The sequence below is a fragment of the Gadus morhua genome, chromosome 19 (assembly GCF_902167405.1).
Source record: "Gadus morhua chromosome 19, gadMor3.0, whole genome shotgun sequence".
NCBI lineage: Eukaryota > Metazoa > Chordata > Actinopteri > Gadiformes > Gadidae > Gadus > Gadus morhua.
Genome location: NC_044066.1, coordinates 20,231,127 through 20,246,769, shown reverse-complemented (window position 1 = coordinate 20,246,769; position 15,643 = coordinate 20,231,127). Strand labels below are relative to the sequence as shown.

The 15,643-nt window shown below is 49.2% G+C and overlaps 1 protein-coding gene across 2 annotated transcripts in view; it reads left to right on the top strand.

Annotated features, from left to right (window-relative positions):
• The window catches only part of prickle1b (prickle homolog 1b), a 20,812-nt gene extending 5,224 nt beyond the window's left edge, over window positions 1-15,588 (top strand). For both annotated transcript variants that reach the window (XM_030341412.1, XM_030341411.1), the window contains exons 2-8: window positions 2,856-3,053; window positions 6,747-6,860; window positions 8,327-8,464; window positions 11,375-11,578; window positions 11,962-12,148; window positions 12,298-13,299; window positions 13,390-15,588. In XM_030341412.1, the coding sequence (XP_030197272.1) occupies window positions 2,868-3,053; window positions 6,747-6,860; window positions 8,327-8,464; window positions 11,375-11,578; window positions 11,962-12,148; window positions 12,298-13,299; window positions 13,390-14,450 (2,892 nt within the window). In that variant the 5' untranslated portion in view covers window positions 2,856-2,867 and the 3' untranslated portion in view covers window positions 14,451-15,588. The remainder of the gene's footprint in view (window positions 1-2,855; window positions 3,054-6,746; window positions 6,861-8,326; window positions 8,465-11,374; window positions 11,579-11,961; window positions 12,149-12,297; window positions 13,300-13,389) is intronic.
• Window positions 15,589-15,643: the final 55 nt, after the last annotated feature.

Below are 15,643 nucleotides of genomic sequence, written 5' to 3'. Positions count from 1 at the left end.
TTTTTTTTACCTCCCCCCCCCCCCTCCTCCCCCCCCCCCCCCCTCCTCCCCCTCCTTCCCCATCCCCTCCTCCCCCCCCCTCCTTCCAGAGGAGACGAGGCTGGCCTGCATTTTATTCATTAATTTCGTTTTTTTGACAAAGACAGACATTGTGGTACTGCCAAGGGGTGACAAGGTGTAATGTGAGTTGCTGTGTGTGTGTGTGTGTGTGTGTGTGTGTGTGTGTGTGTGTGTGTGTGTGTGTGTGTGTGTGTGTGTGTGTGTGTGTGTGTGTGGTTGTGTGTGTGTGTGTGTGTGTGTGTGTGTGTGTGTGTGTGTGTAGGAGTCAATGCACAAATTTGCCCGCCATAACCTTTAAGACGGTGACGTATGGCGGTTTTCAGGGGGAAAGAGTGAGGGTTATTTGCCCAATGAGAGGAAGACACTAACAAATATATTTCTTATTGCTCTAGTAAAATATATTAAGTTATATTACGCATAAAATGTTTCAGTATAATGTCCAGCACTCTAGTAGGAGTAGTTGTTTTGGACTAGACTAGTCGTCTAAATTTGTCCTTTAACCAGAAATAACTGACTGGGTAAGAATTAAAGCTATTAATGGTCCTGTTAGATATTAGAATGTCTTGTTACTCACTTTGTTTACATGTTGTAACACTGGAGGGAGTGGAGCATTATGTTTAGATTAAACAAGCCATTGTCAAACACGTGTTTCAATCCCATCCCACCCAGTATGACGCCTAGAGCCGCACCAAATGGAACCATTGGCCCGGCCTCGATGTAAGCCAGCAAGGTCACAGGTTCCAGTGGCCGGAGGAGTTATCCACCACACTCAAAGTTTATAGGTTTAATTTCCCTTTGTCCCTAAACAGCCATGTGTTGCCAAGCCTCCATGGGAAAGCCACTGAGCTTCTGTACACTACGTTACCCAGAATCCCATGTTTCTTTTTTCTGAAGCGTAAACCTGCTTTATTGCAGTGTTCAACAATTTAACAATTGCTTTAATGAGTAAAAATGGTTGGTTCTTTAAACCATGGCACTGCGAAGAAGAAATGCTAAAACAATTTGACCTAACTATTTTATATGTTTGGTCAACTCAAACAGTGCTATCAGGCAGGTAGAAAAACAAACTGATAAGCCAGAGAATCTCAGTGATATGTTATCTGTCCCCGCTGTAAAAACTGATAGATTAGTGACTTGACAACAAAGAAACAACTAACACACCCCTCGGTGATAAGAGCTTTGTTTTTTTACAGTTTTACCAGTCATCGTAATCTGCAGTTTGAATCAGAGGGTCATTTTCTTTATGGCCCTAAGCACTATTTGAAATGACATTCTACTGTATGTTAATCACAATTGTAGATCTCTTTTCTTCGCATCGAGTTATCCTACTTTATTGTTAGCGCCTAGTGGATTGCAACAGAGTTACATTTAAAAAATAATATGATAGCTTTTACAAATCACATTTTTTAATTGGATATTTCAAAGATTTGGACGTTATTGTAAAGCTAAAAGCCCCTTTTGGAAAGGTGGTATATAATACTATAGATTATTATGGAACATTTAAAAAAGGCAATAGGTTCAGGTCTAACGATGTCTAAATAATGGCACCCTCTAGAAAAACGTGGCATACCAAGATGACAGTTAGAGGAAGCTTCTTTAACTCATTTGAATACTGGCGATTAAACAGTTCACTGATGTCGCCGAATACCATTACGGACGGTTAATACTATCTGGGACATCTCGCCTAGAGTTCTACACTTGCCACCAGCAGTTTGAACCCAAACAAGGTTCCTTTCTGGTCGGTTATTTGCATGTCAAAGAGCCTTTTCAACACCTAAGACCAAAGCACATTTTTTTGTTGGGGTGGGGGTGGAAGTGTAGGGGGGGGGGGGGGGGACTTAAGGAACACAGGTTTGAGAGATAAGAGTGCTTCCGCCAAAGTCTGGGAACAGCCAATGAGGAAGCCTGATTCAACATCGCCCAGCCCACTTCATTAAAAGCTCTTTTAATGAAGAGCAGTTTGAAAAAGCTACCCAAGACGTGCTACATGCGTGTGTGTTGCACACACAAGTTACATGCTTGAGTGTGAGTGTGAGTGAGTGTGTCATCGAGACGATGCGATGGTTGATGCATGAACAGTATACCATTGTATTTCTTCCCGTTTCCCCCGATGTTCGATGTTCATGTTAGACAATAGGAAACACATTCACAACACACCGCTTGCCCGCTTCATCAAAGCATTCGCACAACAAAAGTCACTGTACCGCACTGCACATGTGCAGTGCAGCCCCTACCTAGCCTGTACATCTGCAACATCTGTCAGCCCCCTACGCAATCCGCCAGGGGTCTTATAGAGCATAAAAGCATCTGACGAAAAGGGATTACAGAGACAAACAGGCAGGTGATCAGTAGTGGTAAACCCTCACATAAAGAAACAGGATGTCATGGTAAAAGGACAATCCAGTAGTAGCTTCGTAGAGGATCTACTGAAAGCCCAGGGTTGTCTTCGCCCTACACAGGAACTATCGGTTTGGACGATGTGTCATGTTTGCAATTGGGAACTTCATGATTTAGAAAAAGTGGGTGCATATATGAATCCATAGCAGGATAGACTTATTGAATACGTGTAGGCAGACTTTGACTGAAGAGAAACGTTGTGTTCTGCGGACTACTCAACATATTTATTAAGAGCAACATCCTCTTCTATGTCCACCGTTCGCCAGAACAAGACTCAAAGAACCAACGCTGTTTTAAAAACATTATCTGGTTTTATAATCGATAGTATAGTCCAACTTTAAAGGCAGCCCGACCATTAATACATCTCTTCCTCCTCTCCGTTCCCCCCCCCCCCCCAGCGCCCCCGTGTGATGAACCTGGAGCGCGGCGATAGAGGCGACCGTCCGCCGCCCAGAGGCCCAGAGATGGAGCCTCGCGGCGGGGCCAAGACGGGCAAGGTGCCCCTGGGCTTCCAGAGGAGCTCCACCTCGGACGACGACTCCGGCTGCGCCCTGGAGGAGTACGCGTGGGTGCCCCCGGGACTGAGGCCCGAACAGGTACGAACCTAAAGAACTGCACAGCTCCAGTGGAAACCAGCTGGTACTATACTGCACTCGATGCTGGGGTCCTTCGTTCAAGGTCCACCACACACTCTCTCTCGTAGGATTGGACTTCTGCAGAATAAGGGTTACGATGCACCTTAGGGGCCACTCGCACTAGGGCTGCGGCCCCGTGCCCCAGCTCATTTGCATACTAAAGTCCAGAACGTTTGGCTCGTGTGACCACGCCCATCTGTATTACAGCACGGAACAGCCCCCTTGGCCACGGCACACTTGGGAGAGGTGTGTCGTGGCCAAAGTACAGATGCTAATGAGATGACACTCGCACACGCGCGGATACGCAACATGAGCTCGATGACGTCGTAGTCCTTGCGCGACCCTTCTTTCTTTATAGGTCCATGCCCTTCTTCCCCACCACAATCATTTTAAACAATGGCGGCAAGCGGTTCACGAGTGGGTTTACGTTGGTGCGATAATGAAGTCGAGTGTTTACTTGAAATTTGGGCCAACGACAGCACTCAGTCGCAGCTGGACAACACGCTTGGTGATGACGTATTTATCGTATTACGACGTGGTGACGTATGTATGAAGGAGCAATCGTGCCCAGGCCACAGCCTTTGGGAGCAGTGTGACCACGGGCCAGCGGGGGGAGTGGGGAGGGGGGGGATCGTGCTGAATCTTCCTGCAGCACGGAACAGGCAAACTTGCCTAGTGTGAGTGCGCCCTTATTATGTCCTTAGGCTACTGAACAACAGTGCCCTGTGGTTTGGGTTTGTAGTGTAGCATCTTATCCTAGCTATCTTTTGTTACAGGGAATGGGAAAACCTAGCAATTGTCAGTGCTTGGCACTTGATCTATGAACATCTTTACTGTACCGGCAGCGATACATTGTTGTTTCTCTTTCTTTTTTTTTACATGTACTTACTGTAAGTTGCTTTGGATAAAAGTGTCTGCAAAATGCCCTAAATGTAAATGAAAATGTATTGTCACATGTGACCAGAACTCTGAGGATGTGCCATACAACTTAACTGCGCTGGAATTCAGACTACTGAGTGAAGGCTTTGAGCATAAAGTGTTTTGGGGCTATATTCTTTCAAAACCAAACTCCCTACAGCAAGCATTGCAACCAGAGTAGATATTAAAGCATTACATTTGGTTATAAACATCCATAATAACATGTGTTTCAACTGAAACGGAGGGGTAACGTTGCATGTCATATAAAGTCCACCCTTACAGTATACAGGCCCCCTAGTCTCTTTCAAATAAATAGCTATTCTCAACCAACAGCACACCACCAGAACATTGAGTTCCTCTGACCTTGTATAAGGACAAAAAAAAAAAAAAAGTACTCGTAGCAGAACGTACGTGTGTGTGTGTGTGTGTGTGGACCAAACTTCCACATGCTCCAGAGATCCACAAGCCCATATGATCCATCATACGTACCAGATGTCCACAAGGAACACAAGGAAGACCTCAAGGGGCTTCCAACAGGAATGAAGCAAGGTTCAAGCAAGGCCGATGGAAACACTACATGATGTTTGTCATGGGAGGGGATTACCATCGCGGGGCTGCGGGTTCCCCTCCGGCCTTGCTCATAAGCATTCACATGTGCGTCGGCGGCTTTTGTCTTAACGAGACTTTAAACATGTGATGCCGATTTCACCCAGATTTGTTTGTGATTGGCTTTCCCCCCCCTAACCCTTCCTCCAGAAAGTGTTAAAAAAGTGTTAAAAAGCGCTGTGCGTTCGGAAACAGAGGAATTCTGCCGTGTGTGTGGCTTTTTTGTTTGGACGTTTTTTTTTTCCTTTGCGGTGTCAAGTGGAATCCGTCGTAAACGGATGTAAACTTTTGAGTGCCTCGGCGTCTCTCGTGGGTGGGAAGGTTTCGCCGTCACAAGGCTGTGAATAAATAGGAGATGGACGGATAAGGTTTGCCCCCTGAGAAGCCCTTAAACATGGACACACACCGTAACAGCAGGCCTTCGACGGCCGCGTCTCCTTCTCTTCTCTCCCCTCCTCTCCTTGCCTCCTTTTTCCTCTTCTGCTTCTCTCCACCTTTTTCTACGTCTTACCCTTTCTTTGCACCCCTTCTTCTCCTCTTTCCCATCGTTCTTTCCTCCCCCTTCTTCAATTCAATTTTGTATCCTTTCTTTCCTCCCCTTGCTTCCTCTCCTCTATTCGATCTTCCTCTTCTCACTCCTCCTCTCGTCTTTCTTCCACACACTTTTATTTCTTCCTGTCTTCCCTGCGACTTTCTTTAACTTCTCTCTGCTCTTCTCTCGCTTTCTTTCCTCTTTCCACACTCATCCTCGTCTTCTTGACTTCCTAACCTATATTTCCTCTCCTCTACTTTCCTCTTGTCTTCCCTGCGACTTTCATTCTATCATTCCATCCCGCTAATCTCTCGCTTCCTCTCCTCTCTCCTCCACTCACCCTCCGTCTCCTATCCTCCCTCTCTCCTCGACCCACAATCCCTCTCCTCTTCCTTCCCTCTCCGATCTTCTCCCCCTGTCTTTTTCCCACCCACTCTCATCCTCTCTGAGAGACCGCACGCTGTCAGGTCCCATTTTAGCAGTGGGTTGAGGCCGGGCCGCGGTGGAACCACAGGCCATCACTACAGCGAAGCCATGCAGCGGCAGCGGCATCGACACACCGCCAAGCCAGCCTCTCGCTTCTCAACGACGTCTCAAATGTGTAACCAGCCCCGATGCTAAACCCCAGCACCGCAGCACACAGGCCTGATTCCCTCGCAGTGTGAGCACGGCAGCGTCGACCGTAGCGCCTTAGATGAAGTTCCTTGTGACTTTGAAACACACTGCTTTTTGTTTCTAGGCTGTGTGTCAACGAACAGTATTCCCCTCTCTTTCACTTTCAATCTCTCCGTCTTTCCCCTCCTCTCTCTCTTTCTCCCCCTCGGTCCGCCTCGATGTGTGGCTGACGGTTGAGCACTCGTCGATTGTTTGAAGCGATACCAACAGTCTTCCTCTCTCTCTCACCCTCTCACTCTCTTCGTCTCCCTCCCCCTCGCTCTCCCTTGGTCGATCTCAGCCGGTCTCGACGTGTGGCTGACGGTTCAGAATTCGTCGATTGTTCCTTCTCGGTATGAAATGTCCCTGGAGGACGAGAATTCATCTGGCGGGCCTGCCTTTGATTAGAGTCTAAGATCACGTGATGCTCGGTGGAAAACTAGATCAAACTTAGTTTGCTGCTTTTTCTTCCACATTTCTTCTTCTTCATCACTTATCTTCTCCCTCGTGGCTTTTCTCTGTAGCACGTTTTATGGTCGGAACAAACCGACCTCTTTGTACAAAGTCTCTCTTCTGGTGTTTGATATGCGGTTAGTTAGGATGAGAAATGTGCTTGTTGTAAGTCGCTTTGGAGGAAAGCGTCTGCTGAATACCCTAAATATCAATGTAAATGTAAAAGGGGAAACACATATTAAGGGCATTTGTTAGGACATCTCACCCAGGGAATGCAAATGGTTAGACTACATACATTTAGGATTCAAACCTACAACTGCTGGACTAACTGCTGATTGATGGAGGCAATCAATCAATCAATCAATCAATCAATCCTAGGTGCCATTGGTGCTTGGATAGCCTAGCGGTTAGCCTATCCTAGCCCAAATAGCCCGATTGATTGTCCTCCATCAAGGCTGACCTTTGTCCTTCTTCTGGGTGTCCCCCTTCAGGTGCAGATGTATTTCTCCTGTCTGCCGGAGGACAAGGTGCCCTACGTCAACAGTCCCGGAGAGAAGCACAGGATACGGCAGCTCCTCTACCAGCTGCCCCCCCACGACAATGAGGTGAGAGAGAGAGAGAGAGAGAGAGAGAGAGAGAGAGAGAGAGAGAGAGAGAGAGAGAGAGAGAGAGAGAGAGAGAGAGAGAGAGATTAATTGAAAACGTGATAGATTAAGAACGTGTTAGACCGGGCCTACAAATGACCATTTCCATGAAGTTTACTGATACTACAGATACTTGTGCTACGTATAATTGGGACTTATGTGGAGCTCTCTTCAAATAATCAATGTTAAGTTAAGAGGGGAATGCGGTACAGGCAACCAGTTATGTGTCATCCATTAAATTAAATTGAACCAGACCCAAGCAGATAGAAAAAGGGGTCTAATAAGACACTTCTCTTAAAAGAATACACAATCATGCACACACGCACACAGACACACACATACATACACACACGCACACAGACACACACACACACACACACACACACACACACACACACACACACACACACACACACACACACACACACACACACACACACACACACACGTCCCACCAGGTGTTTTCCTTTAAAAAAACCGAACCAACAAACACAAAACCACACATTCCCTCAGAGATAAAGGATTTACTTCTCCGTCTCCTGTACAATTGTTTTATGGTGTGTCAATTTGCCCAGCTTTTGTGAATCCGGCCCATTGTCTCCAGGCTCACCTTTGTGGGTAAAGTTTACATTAGAAGATATGGTGGTTATCACCACACACACGCACGCCCACACACGCACACACACGCACACACACAAACACACAGCTTTTATAATGTTTGCCGGCTGACTCGTTGGATGAGGAACTGCTGAAGAATTCCTCGCATAGCTGTGGTTTGCGATGATCGCGATGATCGAACGGACCCTCCCCCCCACGTCATCGTACGGCCTGCTGTTGGACATACTCGCTCAGAACTGCACGCAAAAGACGTCTAGAGGCGATGTTTACACGTGCATGTCTTTTCGATTGCTGTTCTTCCATCTTCCTGTGTGTTTGGATTCATTACTTCTTTATCTTGAGTCTGGTTTTAAACAATCCCTCCATCTTTCTCTCTCTCTACCTCCTCATCTCTCTCTCCTCCCCTCCCTCCCCATCTCTCTCTCCCCCCCTCCCTCCCTCCCTCCCTCCCTTTTTCTTCCTCACTCCCTTTCTCTCCCTCCCCCCATCTCTCTCTCCCTCCCTCCTCCCCATCTCCTCCCTCTCCCCTTATCTCCTCCCCCCTCCCCCTTCCCTCCCCATCTCCCCCTCCCTCTCCATCTCCTCCCTCTCCCCATCTCCTCCCCCCTCCCTCCCCATCTCCCCCCTCTCCCTCCCCCTCTCCCCCCTCTCCTCCCCCCTCCCTTTCCCTCCTCCCTCCCTCCCTCCCCATCTCCTCCCTCTCCCCATCTCCTACCCCCTCCCTCCCCATCTCCCCCCTCTCCCCCCTCCCTTTCCCTCCTCCCTCCCTCCCTCCTCCCCCTCTCCTCCCCCTCCCCCCTCCCTCCCAGGTGCGGTACTGCCAGTCCCTGAGCGAGGAGGAGAGGAGGGAGCTGCTGATGTTCAGCGGCCAGAGGAAGAGGGAGGCGCTGGGCCGCGGGACGCCGAAGGTCCTCCCCCGAGCCCTGCAGCACAGCCGCTGCGAGAACGTAAGGCGCACCGCCGCCGCCGCCATCGCGCTAACCGGCGCGCGCGTCGGACACACGCACACACAGCTACCTATGGACATGACTACACGTTTACAAATGTACATGAGTTTGCTGGTTAACAATCATGCACCCGGGTTACTGGTAAACGAGCAAACTTTTGACAGCCATAGTTACACATGTGTACTCGCTCGCATCGAACACACACACACACACAAACACGCACACACTCAAACGCACACTCACACACACACACTCAAAGACACACACACACACACACACTCTTAAAGACACACACACACACACACACACACACACACACACACACACACACACACACACACACACACACACACTCTTAAAGATGCACACACACACACACACACACACACACACACACACACACACACTCTTAAGACACACACACACACACACACACACACACACACACACACTATTAAGACACACACACACACACACACACACACACACACACACACACACACACACACACACACACACACACACACACACACACACACACACACACACACACACATTCTTCACAAGTGACTTAAATTCGATCTTACAGTGCCATATGCTGCGCCCCAAAGCTCCCTGCTGATTGGCCAATGAGAGGAATTCCCGAATGACATCACTGTCAATAACTACAATTGCCAATAGTACCATATCATATACCTCATATATCTATATATACATATAGATATATGTCAAACATACCATTCCAGCCCTCAAACCTCAACACAGGCTCTTTTCAAACACAGCACCCCACAGTCAGCCTAACCCTCCCCGACTCCTATTTCCCAAAATACATCCATACAGTATCCCACCCCCACTTCCCCCACCCCCAAACCCCCCTGGGCTTACCCTGAGACAAACACGGTGGTATTAGTGAACGGATCGCTCCCGGGCTAAAGCCATGGCGACGGGAAACCACATCCTGCTTGAGGATGTGGGTGGTGGTGGCCCGCGGGCAGAGAGACCGGGCACCACCACCACCACCACCACCCCACCCTCCACCACCCCCACCAGCCCCCAGCGAGAGGGGGCTCGGTAGCCCAGGCATGCTATCCAGGAAGACCACACTCTGCCCTGATAATCTCCCCCCAGCTCCAACCCAGCACAGCAGATGTGGGCTTGTCATCACTTAAGTCTCTGAGAAGCAAGGTCACCCACATACACATGCACACAGACGCACGCACACACACAGGCAAGCACACACACATTCACATGAACACACACACACACACGCACGCACACAAATGACTGCAAAGTAGCAGATGTACACAGCTATTTTATCTCCCCTGCATTACTGTATGTCTATCTATCTCTCTCTGTATATCTCTCTCTCTCTCTCTGTAATCTGTGTAAAAGAGAGAGACATATTACTTTGCAACCATTCATCTATACACATGCACCCGAAGCCCACACACACACACACACACTCCTCTATTCACGATGCATGTGTACAGCACATAGTAAACTCATGTTGATGTTTCTATGTAGTAAGCCAACAGACACACACACAAACGCGCACACACAAACACACATTCCTCTGCTTACTATGGGTGTACATAGCACATAGTAAACATTTATGAAGTTTCTACACAGTAACAAGCATAAGGCCACACATAAGCACACACACACACACACAAATTCCTCTTCTTACTACGCATATGTGCCTCACATTCTAAACATATTGATGCAGCTACGTAGTCACACACACACACATATACACTGCCATACACACACTTGTACACACACCCATACACACACACACACACACCCGTACACACACATCCGTACTCACACACACAAACACACACACACACACACACACACACACACACACACACACACACACACACACACACACACACACACACACACACACACACACACACACACACATCCGTACACTCACACACACACACACACACACCCACACACAACCCCAGGATTGAGTTTCCGGGTGCTGGGGCTCTCGGGGATACATTACACCCCCGTCCTCGAGATCCCGGTACGGCCTGGTAATAATGGTTAACAGCTGGGCCCGGTATCCCATGGCCACCACCGCCCTCCAACCCCCCTCCCTCGGTGCGGCTCAAGGCTCCACCGGGTTATATAAAGACCCGTGGTTATATGTTCAGACACGCTCGGCCGATCTCTCTCCCCGGGGTCATATGATCGCCGGAGCGGAGGCCCTGGTGCCCGGCGCCCGGCCGAACAACAGGAGAAGCCCCGTCTATAAATAATTAAAGGCTTTTGATGTGCGGGGCCGAGGCTATGCGAGTTCACGGGTGTTTGGGCGCTCACTGCGGTGTGTTCGAGGGGTTTCCATGGCTGCTGTGGTGCCTGGTGGAAGGTTGAAGCTGAGCGCTGAACCATAAACGCGGGCCCAAAAATGTAAACGATAATGGCGAATTGTATTTAACGAGCCGCGACAGCTGTATAAAGGATATCGGGGATCGACTGTAAATATCTCAGATTCCGTTGACGGTATAGTGTATCTCATATGGCTCGAGCACCTGTTGTTGGGCCTGCCATTGTTGTCATCCCACTTGTCACTGAGACGTCGAGCTCCGCGGGGGGATCTTCCTCCTCCCCCTAATGCTTTGCTATTTATTGGACATTCCCCGTATGTCAGGGGAGTTAATATAATCACACGGGTCTGTTTTGAATAGAGATCCCCCATAAAAGTCCTAATGTTAACCATATTTACAGTTCTCAGTGTCTGTTTGATTCACAACCACACGCAATGTGCTGCCAAAGTTATTCTGGATTTATTCACAAAGCCCTTCTTGATAGTTCTGGCATTTTAAAACAAGTCATTGTCCATCCGTCCGTCTCCCCGTTTGCTCATGTCTCCTCCGGTTGGTTTGGCTCAAACAGTGCAGTGGAGGCATCAACGGAGGGGAGATGGCCGTCTTCGCCTCCAGAGCTGGGCCGACCCCCTGCTGGCACCCGGGATGCTTCTCGTGCTCCACGTGTCAGGAGCTGCTGGTGGACCTCATCTATTTCCACCATAACGGACAGATCCACTGTGGGAGGCACCACGCCGAGGTGCTGAAGCCACGCTGCTCCGCCTGCGATGAGGTAAGCCCACGTTTTGAATCCGGGGGTTATGGAAAAAAGTTCATGTATGAAGGTCAACTGACTGGTTTTTCAGGACTTTAGACGGGGGGTCTTAAGTCCTTAAGTCAGTAGAATGTCATGTCTGTGACAAGTCTGCCAGTGCTCAATGAATGTCGTTCTCATCCGGTTATCAGACATACCATAAGGCGTCAGTATATCGTATCTCTGCTTAACTTTCTATGGGTAGCACCTGCTACGTAGATGCACAACAAGAAAAAACTCATTGGTGACATACTTCTATTAGTTGCTTAATTTCGATAGGAATAATTACAGTAACACTAGTATTTACATTGAATCTATACTGACCAAACCGAGCTCTAAACCGAAACGCGTGTCGTTCTCAGATCATCCTGTCTGACGAGTGCACGGAGGCCGAGGGACGCCACTGGCACATGAAGCACTTTGCCTGCTACGAGTGCGAGGCCATGCTGGGGGGCCAGCGGTACATCATGAAGGACGGCCGCCCGTACTGCTGTGGCTGCTTCGAGTCGCTCTACGCCGAGTACTGCGAGGCTTGTGGCGAGAACATCGGTAAGACACGAGTCTTTGGATTTGTTAAGCGAGGACATTCTGGTTCCCTCCTTACTTGATCTGGTGCGACTGCCTTTGTTGTAGTCGGTGAGGTGGGTCCCTTTGTTGCACATTTCTAATGAAAGGGTCCTCTCCCTTCGTTAACCTAGGTGTGGACCACGCCCAGATGACCTACGAAGGGGTCCACTGGCACGCCAACGACCAGTGCTTCTGCTGTGCCCAGTGCAAGTCCTCCCTGCTGGGCTGTCCCTTCCTGCCCAAAGAGGGTCGCATCTACTGCTCCAAGGCCTGCAGTCAGGGGGAGGACGTCCATGCCTCGGATTCCGCCGATTCGGCCTTCCAGTCGGCACGCTCCCGCGAGTCCCGCCGCAGTGTCCGCATGGGGAAGAGCCGGCCGGCGGATCAGTGGAGACAGTCCCAGGTGTTGAGCCCCCCTCCCGCTGCCGTGAACCCCTCAGAGTGCAAGTGCACCAATGGCGACGTCGACGGGGGCATGGACACCAACGTCAATCAGGACATCGATATCGTAGGGCGTAAGCTGGCCCAGGCCGGACTGGAGGAGGAGAGGTACTGGAGAGAGAGGGAGGAGCAGGAGGCGGGCGGAGACGAGGACCCGGAGGAGTGGGCGCAGCACGAGGACTTCATGACTCAGCTTCTGCTCAAGTTTGGCGATTGCGGGATGTTCAGTCAACCGTCGCCCGACGCCACAAGCCCCGGCAGTGACCGCATCAGACCGAAGGAGGTCTCTGATCCCTGGCTGAAACCCGATCCTACTTCCATGGGGGTGAACCTATCCTCGCCGACTTCTCCAAGTCCATCTCAGAGTCAGATCTACAGTCAATCCCAAAGCAATAGCCTCAGCCCTGGATTTATAAGTAAGAAAAACCTCCCTGAAATGTACTGGACTCAGTCCCAGGACGGCTTGGGAGACTCTGCCTATGGGAGCCACCCTGGCCCAGCTAGTGCCAGGAAGATACAGGAGCTGGAGCTGGACAGAGAGGAGGACCAATGTGGACCAGGGAGGAAAACCTTCTGGAGGGACCCAAGGCAATGGTATGAAGACTCCTTGGAGTGTATCACTGACGAGTTGAGAAAGGCCGAACAAGGTGTAGGAGACTCCATGGACTCATTGGCCCTTTCCAACATCACAGGTAAGAAGCAGACATCTAATGACATGGATATGCATGTAAACAAATGTTTTGATTATATCTGATCATATCTTTCTTTATTCCTTGTCACAGGTGCATCGGTAGAAGGAGACAGCAAAGAACGAACCATCTTATACTCGCTCCACGGTTTAAAGCCGCCCCTAGAGTCCGTCGAGGACTGCGAGAAGATGAGCAACATGGGAACTCTCAACTCATCCCACCTTCACCACAGCGCTAACTCCTTGATGGTCCCAGAGCTGGACATCCACCACCACCAACACCAACTACAGCACCAACCCCATCTCCTCCAACGCCAGCAGAGGTCGGCAGTGGAGGTGGACGAGGAGGTCGCCAACGAGATGGGAATGATGGGAATGAGAGGATGTGCCTCGGGGGCCTCCTTCTCATTATCCCCCACCTCCCAGGAGGTCTCTTCTCCGTCTCTGCTGCTCCAGGCCCCGGCTCTGAGGAGAAGCCGGTCCCAGGGCAGGCCCCCGCAGATGGTCAAGTTCTCAGAGGACACCGTGGACAACGGCTGTTACGACGGCATGGAGGTGAACGTCAGGCAGCACCCCATGAGCGAGCGGCCCCAGCGGAGGGGTCACCGCCGAGCCGAGGAGCCGGCCAGGGAACACGGACGCCCGGCCAGCCACCACGGTCGGAGCAGGCCGGCCCACCACAGCGGCAGGCAGCGCAGGAGCCGCAAAACCCGCTCGGACAATGCCCTGAACATGGTTCCCCTGGAGCAGATGCAAAGGCCCTACGAGACCCAACGGGCGGTTCCGGGTGAGCCTCAAGGCGGGGTGATATTCGGCCAGTCTTCCCAGTGCAGACTGCCCCCCCAGTTTCCTCAAAGCCAGGCCGATTACGCCGTCCCGAACTCGGCGCCCGTCAGCGACCCGCGGGTCGAACGCATCATGGATCTGTACAGAGACGAGGACGACTGGTGCTCCACCTGCTCCTCCTCTTCCTCAGACTCGGAGGAGGACGGCTACTTTTTGGGCCAGCCGATCCCTCAGCCTCGTGCCTCCGGTCGCTACCAGTACTATACCGAGGACTACCCCACCAGGGTCACCGCCCTTTCCCCACAAAGCCTAGGCTCACGGACTACTCGCCGCAAAAGCCACAAAGCCAAAAACTGTATCATCTCTTAACATCCTGAGACAAGCTTGCCGGACCTGAATTTATATAAAGGGGATGCACTCCATTAAGCAAGGAAACCAGAATTTCTGATTTGATAGTTACTTGGATGTGGATCAGGTTTGTGAGTCTAGCCAGCAGTGGGGAAAGAGATTTTGTATAGAAAAGTCATCAGGTAGCTCACTTACATCTCGAGTGTTTGGGTTTCAGGTAATGATTTACCAAAGTGACTGCCACTTCATTTTTTTGCAGTTTCAAAAGGTCATTCCAGAAGTGTATAGTTGTTATTATAATCTATTTAATTGTGATTAATAAAGCTTTTTTCATGGATGCTTACGTGAAGTAGTGTGCGGCGGACCGCATGGACAAATGCTGTGTATTATCCTTTTTTTTTTCATGGACTCTATACCCATTTCCTCTTATTGCCAAATGCCATACATATCAGCTCGGATACACAATATAAGTTAATCCTTCAAATATGGGACACAAACTTCTGAGTCAGCAAAGGACAAAATCTGATCAGTGCAATATGGAGTTTGAATAACAGGCTTTTGCGTATGCCTGACTTGTGGAACTTTATTTTCAAGCACTATAATGGACATATGGAGGGAGTCAGTTAAAAAAAGTTTGGAGGCATTTTCTTTCCCTATAGTTTTGATATTTGCCAATAAACAACTTTGCTTTGTTTTTAAATTTGCAGTCTGCGAGTTTTGAAACAATCCCATTGTAAAAACAGAGGTTTGATTATTTACCAAGCAACTAGAAACTAACCAAATAATTATTTATGAGTAAATTGATACTGTATATATTAAGTTAAGATTTTAATACCGGTATTTTTGGATCCTTGTTTTAAGTTTTTTTTTTACATCGTTTAAAAAGGAATGCCATTTGTAAACACAACTTCATAGATGTTTTCAAAGCACAATTGGTTGCTACAACACAAGCCAATTTCGGCGGGGTGAAATGTCATTATTCAACAATCAAGTCTCAATAATATTTCCAGTGATATCATATTGTAAAAAGTACACAATGCTCTTGTCCTGGTATTAGTGCTTCAATTCCTATTCAGTCAAGGTACTCGCTACGCTGTACCGTCATTTAAATGCTTTGCAATATAAAAGCTTTTAATAAAAAACATTTTGGAAAGCTTCATATGGGATTTTACTATTTCATTAAAATTGAAGAAATTTTCGGTTTTCAAACCATA